The sequence below is a fragment of the Amborella trichopoda genome, chromosome 4 (genome assembly GCF_054954075.1).
Source record: "Amborella trichopoda isolate Santa Cruz 75 chromosome 4, AtrichopodaSantaCruz75HAP2 v2.0, whole genome shotgun sequence".
Classification (NCBI taxonomy): domain Eukaryota; kingdom Viridiplantae; phylum Streptophyta; class Magnoliopsida; order Amborellales; family Amborellaceae; genus Amborella; species Amborella trichopoda.
The window spans coordinates 14105736-14119388 of record NC_142339.1 but is presented as its reverse complement, the minus strand read 5'-3'; the positions used below and the strand labels follow the sequence as shown (position 1 = coordinate 14119388).

The 13653-nt window shown below is 33.6% G+C and overlaps 1 protein-coding gene across 1 annotated transcript; it reads right to left on the bottom strand.

Annotated features, from left to right (window-relative positions):
- Positions 1-12897: 12897 nt before the first annotated feature.
- LOC148782317 (nucleolar GTP-binding protein 1-like) lies at positions 12898-13446 on the bottom strand. The gene has a single exon (XM_088864612.1). It carries the CDS (start codon positions 13444-13446, stop codon positions 12898-12900), a length of 549 nt encoding a protein of 182 aa, XP_088720738.1.
- Positions 13447-13653: the final 207 nt, after the last annotated feature.

Sequence of the window (13653 nt, the reverse complement as noted above, 5' to 3'; positions counted from 1 at the left end):
GTGTAGGACCCTAAATGATTACCATTAAAGTTGGCAAGGATCTTTAAAAAAATTATCACATGGGTGTGAGACTTGATTTTTCTAGATATTTGGGCCAAAAACTCCAGCAACGGCCAAAGCTCCGGAGCTCGTTCACTAAAAGCTCCAGCAACAGTAAAAGCTCCGGAGCTCGTTCACCCAAAGATCCAAAGCTTGGTGAACGAGTTTCGGTGAGGGTAAAAGTAGCGGATCGAGAACCCGTATGAACATGGAGCATGTTCCCAATACATCGGGTTCTAGATCCTTATTTATTGAGTATGTGTTCAATGTCAAATGGGATCGTGTTTCTATATTCATTAGGATCACGCTCCCATTGAAAACAGGATCGCGCCCCCATCTAAGAATGCACGTGTTCCTATTTGGAAAGATCGAGCTCCATTCAAGGAAGGATCGCATTTCGTGCATGAATAGTTCGCACTCCCATCGCAACACTCCACTTTTTATGAAAATTTGGCTTAAAACATAATTATTTTATTTTAAAAGTTAATTTTCATTACAAAAATTTCTTTTAGGAAGCTCTAAGAACATAGGGATCAAGTTCCGAGAACATGGGAATTGCGCTGCTAAAACAAATTCCGGGAGAGCTGTTCTATTTTATTCAAGGACGAGATTTACAATTTTAATGAACATGTTCCGTGCAATCGTGGGATCGAGATCCTTTGTGCATGGATGGAGAATCCTATAAATAGAAGCATGCGTGAAAACTTTAAAATGAGTTCCAGTCGAGGTCCCGGTCATAAAAGGCCGGAGCAGCATTCCGGAGCAAGAACGTCACCATAGTTCAGTGCTCCCAGTAACTAAGGGTCTCTATCACCTTCGAATCAATGGTTGGACAATGATAACACTCCCATCCATGGATTATTCACGGTCACAAGTATTGAATTATGCTTTCAAAATATATTGTGTAAAGGAGGGAGATGAATTTGAGCTATTTTTATGTTTCAGACTTGCTAGGAGGTGATCTGTGCTGCAAGGACGCTCCTTGTGCAAGTGTTCCTGGTATGTTTTGTGTTTAAAAATATAAAAAATACTACCAATCGAGTAAATCTATAAATACATAAAAATCTTTAAAATAGGAGATACGCTATTTTTAGAACTTGAAATTTATTTTTTGGTTTTGTATCCGCACATCTCAAAGTCGAGATGATTAATGGAGGGCTCTCCAACATTGTAACAGTTACTTCTTGAGGTGCACCTTACTTCAATAGCATAATGTTGCGACCTTATATAGATATTTTCATTTAAATTTAGGAAATCTATACTTATCATTGATAAAAATGGATAATTGGATATTAAAAATGATCAAAATGCCAGCAAGATTTCTGGGTATATGGTATTTCTTTCTTCCAAGTTGCTTTTTTTTTTTTTTTTTTTAGTTTTTTTAAACATTTTTTCTACAACTATGTGATTGTTTGAAATATAGATCCCGTAGATTTGAACTTAGTTCAGTGCATAAAGAGAAATTTATCAAAATGCCTACGAGAGATGAACTTAAAATCATGTGGGTTTTTACTTGTATAAACTTAAATCAAAAGATATAGATATATAGTATTCAACTATTACAGATAATTTTCATATAATTGAGAGAGAGAGACGTGTCCTATGGTTGGATCCATAGATAGCAAGTTGGGGAATAATAAAATATTAGAAGACCAAAACATCGTAATAAATCAGTTTTATTTCATAAAGACGGAGGAAAAAATCGGGTAAAAAAAAGGGATCACAAAAAATTAAGGCAAGTTGTAGAATTGTGAATATTTCGGATTTGGTGTAATATAATTAAAAAATTGAATGCATAAAGATGACACAGTATATGATTATGATTTCTAGCTATTATATAGATATGTTACAGCCATCAAATTATATTAAACAATAATTTTATAGCATTACTAGTGTCATTCGTGTAATACTTGACAATTTGTTTTGAAACTTTCAATAAAGGGTGCGGTTTGTATAGAGCCTAGGCTCTAAACAATCAAATTAGAGGCTACCTTCAAATAGTATCGAAAAATGTGGTTTCAATGTTGAAAATCTTTGTGATAGCCTTAAAATATATATTTTCACATTTATTTATAAAATTTAAAGCTTCAAAAGTTTTGTAGATCGACATATCTATGAAAACTTGAAAAGCTTGAAAATTGACATTCTAAAAATGAGTTACAAAATATACTATTTCCAAAACTTGCCGTACATTTTTTTTCTCATGTCCATACATCTTGATGTTGAGATGATCAATTTGAAGATATTTAGGCATCAAAACAACCTCTTCTAGAGATATATTTTAGGTAGGCTCAAATTTGATTGTTTAGCCTCGGCTCTATATAAACTTTTCCCTTCAATAAATCCAGCAACAATGCTTACTCTCTTCTCATAGAACGAAACATACCATAGATTTATTGGGAGCATAAAATGAAACAACAACAAAACTAAATACAAGAAGGAATTAGCAAATAACAAGAAATGTGAACCAAAGTATAACATTATTTTACAAAAGTAAAAAAAATTACCGCCCACAATATAAGATTGTGGTTAATTAAAATGTAACAAAAATATCAACATATTTAATGGGATTCTATACAATTCAGACCATTTACTTTTAGTACAAGGAGGTCACAACATATAGTTTAGAACTTTCACGCACAACATAGAGTTCAATTCTTACCAAGGTCGTAAGTCAATATTAAAAAATAAATAAATAAATTGCTACAAAAGTGAGAGGTCTACAATGTGACCAATGTTGCTGCAAAGTTAAATACCCGATCTCAAAAAAAAAGATTGAGAAGGTAATCCTAACTGGGAGTAAATGTAAGACCTGTATTTATGAGACCATACTCATTTAGTAGAGGCATCAAAATTACATTTCAAGAAGAAAAATTTTCAAAATAAAAAATAAAGAACAAAAATAAGGAATTTTAATTTTTTTAAAAAATAAAGGATCTCGATCCCACTGTCTCATGCACAAAGGATCTTTATCCCACTGTCGCACGGAACACGTTCTGTAAAATTGTAGATCTCTTTCATGAATAAATTAGAACCCCGCTCCCAAAATTTACTTTAAAAGTGCAATCGCTATGTTCCTAGAACTCCAACCCTACATTTTATTTTCCTAAATAAAATTAACTTTTAAAATAAAATAATTTTATTTTAAGCCAAATTTTCATAAAAGTAGAGTTATGCAATGGTAGCACGGACTAAAACTTGATCCTTTCTAAATAGGAACGTGGTCATTCTTAGATGGGGGCGATCCTGTTTTCAATGGGAGTGCGATCCTAATGAATATGGGAGCATGATCCCATTTGATATGGAACGCGTACCATTAAATAAGGAACTAGAACCTGATGTATTGGGAACATGCTCTCTGTTCATACGGGATCTCAATCTACTACTTTTACCCTTACAAGATCTCATTCCCGAGCTCCGGAGCTTTGGGCAGTTGTCGATCTGAAGCTCTCGCTCTCAAAAACTATGGGAGAGACATGACAATGAGAAACGAGAATCAAATAGTAGTTTAAGCTCAATCAACCATGGATTCCATAGAGATGACCCTCACGAGTGTAGATTCTCTCTAAGCCTGATGATTAATGCATATATGTATATATTTTTGATAGATAAAAAATAACATAAAAATTCACCTTCATCCCTAACTTGGATACCATTAAAGGAGAAAGCATTTGGGGTAGGTTAGGTTAAACCTTGCTTGAGCAATGCTCGCAGTTACGGGCAGTATGCGACGAGAAAGGCAAGGACGTTTGAATTCTCCATTTCCTTTCCTTTTCTACTCTTCGCTTCAAGCTGTTGTATTCAGTTTGCCTTACTGCTTTAGCAGGAATACCTTGCCATATTTATAGGAAAAACCTGAATTTTTAATGCTACGCATAGTTTTCATGCTTATCCAAACTTGGTTGGTATCAATAATTTGGTTATCCAAACTTGGTTGGCATCAATAATTTACTATCCATTTGATCTGTGGATATGTTTCCAAGTATCTTTCTTGGGATTATATTAGTTATGATTTCAAGAATGAGATTCCATCGTGCTTTATGTTAAAAATAAAAATTAAAAAATTTAAATTGTTTAATGTTTAGGGTTTCAAGAAAACTTCATGAATTTAAATGGAAAAATATTCTTTTACTCTTGTCAGATATTTGGTTAAAGAATTCAAATTTAAATTGGGAACGATTTGCCTCGTAACTCCTTTTCATGCCGAACTCTAGGAACAAAAATACAATGAAAATAAGTTTTTTTTTTTTTTTCTTTTTTTTTTTGGGGCAAATAATGAACGTATTTTCAAATCAATTTGAAAATATCAGACTGAAAGTTCCAGTTCTCGCTCTACCGATCTCCCTCTATAATTTGCAGTTCTTAGTTTTTATAATTAAACATTACATTTCCAATTTTTTAATTTGCATTTCTTAGCTTTTACAATTATTAATAATTTGCAATTCTTAGGGTTGAGGGTGAAATGGATGGTTTAGATAATTTTTTACAATATACATATTTTTTGGGTTGAAAATCATAATTTTTTTTTTGACAACTAATTTGTTCAAATGGTGATGATCCATGTAAAAGTTTTCCAATGCTTGAATTGTAATTTTTGGTGAATTATGAGGTGAGGCTTTACTTATTTTGATAGGGCTACAGCCCAATCAAACCATTTTCTATTTTTAAAACATAAGAAAAATCCAATATCGAGAACAGCAAGAAATAAATAGCCCATTAAAAATCAACTTTCAGAAAGTAATTAGGACTTGTATAAATCTTGATTTAGAGATAGTTCAATCTTAAATCTGTTTTCCTACTTGTCGCTAATCCCTATCGTGTATCTTATCATCTCTTTAACATTACAAATCCCCGGCAGCTATCGGTCAAAAGTGGAGACACCTCTTTCTCTATCTCAACAACGAGGAATTATCTCCCTCTTTCTTGAAACGCTAATTAATATTTGAAGAGAGAAAGAAAGGAACCCTCTCACTCCTTTATCTCATCAACTAAACGAAATCTACATATCAGGAAAGAAGAAAAGGAAACCGCTCCCTCCCTTTTGTCAAGATATAGACGCAGCTTCTCGTCTTATTACTTTCTTCCTTTTTAAGACAATCTTTGTCTTTTTTTTATTCTTCTATCTTTTTAATCCCATCTCTCCTTGTTTTTCTCTCTTCCTTTTTAAGGACGCATTAGAAACCTCTCTCATTATTTCAACTTTATTTAATTCTGTCTCTCCTGTTTCAAAATCACCTTCCTCACCCTTGTTCTCTCTTCTCAACTTTATTCAGTTCTCTCTGCCCAGTTTCAGCTTTAACTGTATCAACTTTATTCTTACTCTCTACTTCTCTATTTCATCTCCCATCTCTAGTTGTTTTTGTCTTCTTCATTGCAGTAGCCATGCCTTCCTCTTTCTTAACTCTTCTGCCTAACCACGGCACAACCGCTTTGACCTATGTAAGACTAAAACTCATTCTCACCTGCTACCCACCCCACAGAAACACTCACCACCTACTTATAAAACTCATCATTAGACTAAGAGTTGGAATGAAGGAAAGAAAATGTTTCATGGTTTCTACTGCTTAAAACATGCCGACAACCTTAGAAGATATCATCTTCCTCATGCACAAAGAACTCAAGCATGTAGACCTGGTGATACCTAGCCTAGGTAAGATCGCAGCAGCCTACATGTTTGGTGCAGCCGAGGCGCTTCGTGCTAATCCCAATGGGCCCCAAGAAAAATAGAGTTTCACTATTTGGTTGAGGGTGAATGATGAAGCGGGTGACTTAGAATTGGAGATTTTGGAGATCTTCGTATCTGAAATTCAAAATAAGCTCGAGAATTCTCTTCGATCTTGGGTCTCTTTGGTGGACTCCTTTAAGCTAATAGAAGTGATAGAGACAAAGGAAGATGTATGTGCTGTATGCATGTCCGAGTTAAACAATGGTGCTAGTAATGTAAGGGAAATGCCTTGTTTGCATCAATATCATGAAGACTACATAGGCAAGTGGCTCGAGTGCAATCAATTGTGTCCAATTTGCCGACATGGTTTGTGCTCAGAGTAACATTGTCCATGGACAAGATGAAGATATCAGTAATTTTATTTTTCTCATTTTTTTTTTTTACTGTTGGAGATGAAGATTCCTAATTACTTTAGTAATATAAGATTGACTCCTCTAGTTTTGGAACCAATTTCATCTACCTTGTATGCAAATTAGTGAATTTGGTAGCCGATATTTCTTTCTTTCTTTTCTCAATAATATTTCTCCTGCCCGATATTTGGTTAAAGAAGCAAATTGTGTCCAAGAAGACAAGGATGATGATCAATGAAAACTTTTTTTTTGTTGTCATCTTTTTTCTAAGATTCTTTATTTGTTTAATTAATTTTTTGTTCTATTCTTATAATTTTGAGCAACCGTAAGTATTGATTTATTCTTTGACAATTTATTGTCTTCATTTTTCTTTTTAGTTTTTTTGGTTATTGATTGTTACAATGTACATTGTTCCTCTTGTCAGTAAATATTTGTTTGGATTACTAATGTGAAATCTGAGATTTTTGTTTGAATTTGACAATACTTCTTTATTTAATGTATAGAAGAGAAAAAATTATGGATTCAAATAGAAGTGAATTTAGGAATCTTTGGATTACTGAAATACAAAAAGATAATGAAAATAAGTTTTTTTTTTTTTTTCTGTTTTTCTTTCGGGGGCGAGTAATGAACATATTTTCAAATCAATTTGAAAATATCAGATTGAAAGTTCCCCTTCTCTCTCTACCCATCTACCTCTCTCTGTCGACCTAACCGTTTCTGTCTCAAAAAGGAAATACTTGATAAGGGTACTCCAAACTCAAAAGAAATTAGGACTTGTAAATCGGAAACAACTCAAAACTTTCTGAAGTTCCGAAAGATTCCGTGATCCGCGGAAGCAAATTGTATTGGCTCTATCCGCAGTTCCTTTAATAAATTCCGTTGCTCTAAATTGATTATGACTCTTTCTCTCACAAATGTCCTTAAGCCGAGGCAAGAACATTAGGTTATCCATGGTAGCCTTCATCCTTGTTAGGGGTTTAAGATTTTTCATAATGCAATTTGATTCGTTGCGGCATTATTTCTGAAAAACCCGAGGTGAAGATATATTTCTACAAGCCTCGTTAAAGTTCAAATAGGGTCCAATCAATTTTAGTAGGGAAATTTACGTACCATTATAACAGATTGTTCCCTAAATAGACCGTTATTACCCCGTAAGGATAGATCTTTAATTTTATTTATTTATTTATTTATTATCAAGTTTTTTTTAGTCTGATTTTTCAAACATCGGACCGTTTGGTAATCCTGATACTTTTTATTTTTTGTCATGGGACCGATTGTAAGTTAACTAAGTGATCTGGTGTTCGATTCATCAGGCAATATTTTGTTATGACATTTTTTATGAAAATCAAGCGGTTTGATTGCTCTCACATCATATCTCATTCTATTGAATTTCGTAATTAACTAAGTGGTCTGATGTTAGAACCATCGAACTGCATTCTGCTTTGACATTTTTCATGAAAATTAAGCACTCCGATGGTTATAACATCGAACTCGACTCTGTTGAATTTTCTTAGTTAACTAAATGGTTCGATGTTAGAATCATCAGACTGCATTCTGTTTGATATTTTTTTTGAAAATCAAGTGGTTTGATGGCTCTAACATCGGACCATATTCTGTTACATTTTGTAGGTTAACCAAGCGGTCTGATGTTAGAACCATCCGACCGCATTTTGTTGAATTTTTTATGAAAATCAAGCGGTATGATACTTGAAAAATCGGACCGATGGCAAACTTGGCAAAAAAAAAATAAAAAATTCATGTATTTGTCCTTGAAGACAGTAACAACCTATTTTTGAGTCATCCCGTTACAACAATGTAAAAACCCGATCTATACATAAATTTCCCATGTTAGTAATAGTTTAACAAGATTTTGCATATGAAACCTTTTGGTATAATACATCTCATGCAAAAAAATGCTACTACTTAGTGACTATCACGTGAAATATAAACACGTATCTAGATGGTGTGGAAAAATTCTCTAGTGAATATTTTCATGGTAAAATTGCCTTCCACGTCTGGGAAGGGAAAAAGACATGAAAACACCTATGGTAAAATATTTTAATATAAAATAGTCCACTTTGCAAGAAAGCAAAACTGCATTTTTTGAGTATTATATTCACACGCGAATCCATTATTTATGATTTATAATTAATATATATATATATATATATATATATATTATGTTAGAGTGCTCACATTATGAATTAATTTATCATTGTACTCAACAAAATTGGACACTTATATACCATTGCTTTGTACATGGAGCTTTTTTTAGTAAGGAAATTAAATGCCAATAAGATAAAATATCTAAAAATTTTAGAGAGAGAAACTATATCAAACTTTAGAGAAAGTAACTAGAAACGTTTTAGAGATAGAAACGAGCCCAAAATTGTTTTAAGAAAAATCATATTAAATCTTAAGCTTTAAAGAGAAAGTACTTGAAATTTCTTAGAGAGAGGAACTCGGCCGTTGGGCTCATTTTTTCCTGTAAGCTAGTGGGCTCACCCAAGCTTTTTTCTATATATATATATATATATATTGATCAATTTATTTCATGTAAAATATTTAAAATTTAAACACTACCGGACATCGGTGATCGTCAGATCAGCGTAGATTCAATCTAGGCCATTAGGCTCATTTTTTCCTGTGAACTAATGGGCTCAACCTAGCATCTTATATGGGCCATTAGGTTCATTTTTTCCTGTGAGCGAATGGGCTCAACCTAACATCTTATATATATATATATATATATATATATATAGGGAAAATATCCTATCAGCCCAATGGCATACTTCTATAGTTAGCGCCGATGGCCCAGATTGAATTTGGGCCGATCTGATGATCATGGATGTCCGGTAGTGTTTGAATTTTATTTTATTTTTTATAAATTAGAATCATCTAACGTGTGTACATAAAAATTAGGTGAATCTTCGGAAAAACAAAAAAAAAAAATTTGCATGAAATAAATTGACCAAAATACCCCTATAAAAATTTGGAGGTATTTTGGTCAATTTTATTTTGGATTATTATTTTTTATATTTTTATTAGGTGCGCCTTGATGAGAAGAATATACACCTAAAATTTCAAGTGATTTGGATTTATAGAAAAAAAAATTAAAATTCAAAAATTGAAAAGACGTCGTGACCGGCAGATCAACCTAGATTCAATCAGGGCCATTGGCGTTTGCTATAGCGGTCAGCTAGTGGACGTACTATATATATATATATATATATATATATATATATATATATATATATATATATATATATATAAACATTTACCTTTGGTATAAGGATGACATAATTATTTATAACAATTACCTGTGAAATCTGATGGCTTGGGTGTGTCACAAAGTTTGAGAAATTTTCTTTTGAACTTTGAGCCTAGTCAATAGAGTAAATGTCGCTACCTAATTTCACTCCAAAGTTTAAAATTAATTATGACCTCCATATACCAAATATAAATGATCTCATTGTATATTTTCCCTATATATACATATGAAAATGTATAAAAAGATACCATTTATTTTCAGTATAAAGAAGTTACAGTTACCCTAGTCCATCAGATTTTAAATTGGGTAATTGTACATATGTCATTGACTAAACTCAAAGTTTAAAACAAAAATTTTCAAACTTCGTGATACACCCATGCCTTTCGATTGGACATCCATCGCTAGGAGGGATTTCAACTTCCTTCTATCAATGGTAAATAGCTGGGAGTAACTTCGTGCAATAGTTCTATTATAATGCAAGGAAAGAGTCCTTAAAAACTAAGTTAGGGCAAGTTGTTTGACTCCAATTTTTTTGATCCCAATTATTATAGTCCACCCATTTAGTGAGATGTTTAGATTTAGGACGTGCAATGATTTTTTTTCCTTTTGCAAATTTGTAGATAGCTTGATTATCATTAGATAAACAATTTTTTTTTAAAAAAAATTGATTTTGAATTTATAGGTCTAGATCATAAAACTCTAAAAGTGTAGATACTAAAAAAAAGCCTATAGGCAAAAATGAACAGTGATTTTGATTCTGCCTACCTCATCACCGTCCAAAGTTCATCGCACGGTCACAATTGTCCAGTAGTGTTTTATTTTTTATTTCTTTTATACAAATCAAAAGGATTTGAAATTTAGAACATGCATTCACAAAATATAGATGAATCTATAAAAAATATCAAAAAAAATATTTTACATGAAATTAATTGACCAAAATACCCCCAAACTTTCAGGGGTATTTTGATCAATTATTTTATGAATTATTTTTTTTATATTTTTATTAGGTGTGACTCACTAATATGTACACACGTTCCAAATTTCAGATCATTCTGATATGTAGAAAAAAAATTAAAAATGAAACACTATCGGACAACTGTGATTGTGCAATGAGGGTAGATGACATCACTATCCATTATATATACAGGAAAACTTTACCCAATGCCTATAGGTGAAAATGAATAGTGATTTCACCTACTCTCATCACTATTAAACTTCATCAGATGGTCACAGTTACCCTGTAGTGTTTTATTTTTAATTTATTTTCTACAAATCCAAATTATTTGAAATTTGAAGCGTGTGTACACATTTGTAAGACACGCAAAAAAAAATTCATAAATATAAGTTGACCAAAATACCCCAAAAATTTATGGGGGTATTTTGGTCAATATATTTTACGAATTATTAATTTTTCATATTTTTATTAGGTGTGTCTCACTAAGATTTACACACGCTCCAAATTTCAGATCTTTCCTATTAGTAAAAAAAAAATGAAAATTGAAGCACTAGTGGACAATTGTGACCATGCGATGAAGTTTGGATGGTAATGAGGGTAGGCGGAATCAATGTTCATTTTGCCTATAGGGGTTTTGTAGTATCTTCCACATATATATATATATATATATATATTAAATTTTATTAATCTCAAATTTTGTGTGTGACAAGGCTGAAACAAATATAAAAATAATTCAAATAATTCAAATAACCAAATTATCCCTATGACTATTTGTTGATTTGTTCAATTCGTACCATTTTTTATTTTAAATTTCATAATTAGATGTAAAATAGATTTTCTAGTCATTTAAATTCCTAACATGAAAATTATGTTTTTCGACAAGGCTTGGAGTTGCGCCTTAAATGAAGTGTTTCATTGAAACCTTATATAAACCGCACTCAAATTTAAATTAATAGCCCTTCCAATTTAGCACCTGATCTTTGGCTTCAATGGACTTCTCATTTATTACGATAATGTGGGATCCGGATTTGACCGTATCTGAAGTTAGTGGATCCAAACTGGACCCGAACCCAATTGGAACTGAGTTGAAAATTTAAAAATATGTATTTAAATATTTTGTTAAAATATACATGAATTATTTAAATATCTAACAAAAAACATATTATTATATTTATTTAACAATTATAATATTATGCATTAAATATTACTTAAATAATTAATAACACTATTGTGTCCGGTCCTAGTATCGAGTCCACATGGACTCGGAACGTGACCCGAACAATGTTTAGGTCAACCTTTTGGATCCATACCCAGACCCAACCAGGTCCGATCGTCAGGTCCCAAGTCGGGTCCAAGTCCATTGCCACCCCTACCTTCTACCCTCTATCTCCCCCTCTAGGATAGAGGAGAATGTCAAGTCTGGTGTATCTTGTGACACATCATTTAGACCATCCATTTTTTTTGGGGGGGGCAAATAGTTCTTTCTGCATTTTCTTTTTACAAGGTCCCATCCTCAAGGAATTCAATCCTAAATTGGTGGAGCTACCCTCACCCAAATGCAGGACTCGATTTTAATCTTCTTACAATAAACCACTAGGGATGACGGGCACATCACAAAAATCAGATTAAGAAAACTAGCATTGAGTGAAGCATTAAAAACAACAATTACCAATCTGTTAAGGAATAAGACCCTCTAGGCCTCAACAATCAATTACCTCCCATATACAAATCCTTTGCAATCAAAATTTGTAAGAAAAAAAGACTGGTCCCATCTCTCTATACCTGTTTGAACACTGATTACAACTCCAGTTTACTCTGTGTCAGTGATATGCACTTTCTTGACTGTTATATGCCATGTGAACAGAGACACGGTGAGAGAGAACTTTTTTACAAAAACTAAAAGAAGAACAAATACTTAAATACATAATTTATTGTTTCTTGTCAAACATTAAACCAATTGTAACAAAAAACAGTACAATGTAACTGTGAAAGGATGTACACTAAAAGATCAGTCCTTAACAACTTGAATAAACAAGGGGTGGTTGGCTCCCAAAGGCACAATAATCAAACCTTTGCTTTTCTGTTGATCTAAAATCCCCTTGCACCTCTCTTTTCTCCTCTCCACCAATTTCATTAAAGCTTTTGAACACTCCTTCTTCAAAGTGGTGGAGCATCCTCAACTTCTTCTTATTGGGCTCTGCAAACTCATCCTCTTTCATTGTCATTGTTCCCATTTTGTTCTCCTCGCTCAATTCTCCTGCTATACACACTTCTTCTATTCTCTTCTTTCTCTTCTTATTCTTGAATCCCCTCATCCCCTGACTGAGGATTCTAAGTCCCTCTTCCACTTCCAACTCCTCCATCCTTTGAAAAATATCTCGATACAGTTTCCCTGTTAAAACCTCATCCATGATTTTCACATTTTCCCATCTTTTTTCTTCCACATTCCTCACATAACACTTCAATTTCATCCCCACATTCTGATATAAAACTCTCTCAGATTCCACATTCTTCACTGCCAGCGCACTCTCCTTCAACAAAGCGCTCATGGACAACATCAGAACAACGGGTTCCTCACACTGGAAAGGGTACATGAGGCCTCCCCCTCAATTTGCTTAAGCATATCCCAGTCTTCTCCAGTTATATTCGCCATAGGCCTCAAATCGATTTTCTTGCACACCAGTGAGATAGGCTTCCCGACTAAACAAGACCTCAACCTGCGGAAGAGTGAGACCTGTTGAGCAATGCCTTGGCAGCAGGCCCCCGACGCATCCAAGATGAAGATCACTACCGCTCTAAGACGAGTTATCGCCCCCAATATCCTCTCCCCCTCCTCCCCATCGAGCACGTGCTCTGAGACCTCAATCACTTGGTACTTGTAATCTGTGTAGCCTACCGAAACCACAGAAGAATTGACTTCAAAAGGTAGAGTACATGTAATAATCCTCTTTAAGAATGAGGTTTTCCTGGCTTTTGAGCAGCCAAAGACGAGGAGAGAGTTGAAACTAGGATTGATGCAAGGGAGGCAGGCCATGCACTGCCTAGGTTTCTCCACGTACTGCAAGGTGGGCTCCATATTTGTAGCCAGAGTGCACAATCGAGCCATTGTAGTGACCTTTAAAGGCTTGAACTGGCTGAGCTTGCGCGCTTCTTTTAATTGGCTACTGTATTCCTCAGATTTTCATGACTATTATTATGGCAGCTTCAAGTACAGTTAGATGTTTTTCATAAAATTTCTTGCTTCTCATGTTTTTTATGGGGTCTTCATCCTTCTCAGTATAGTCATTGTCACCATTGTCGGTGTTCTTTATCT

Bases quoted from the DNA above. Each gene is read 5' to 3' on its own strand.
- LOC148782317 (XM_088864612.1), bottom strand. From the start codon at position 13,446: ATGGCTCGATTGTGCACTCTGGCTACAAATATGGAGCCCACCTTGCAG.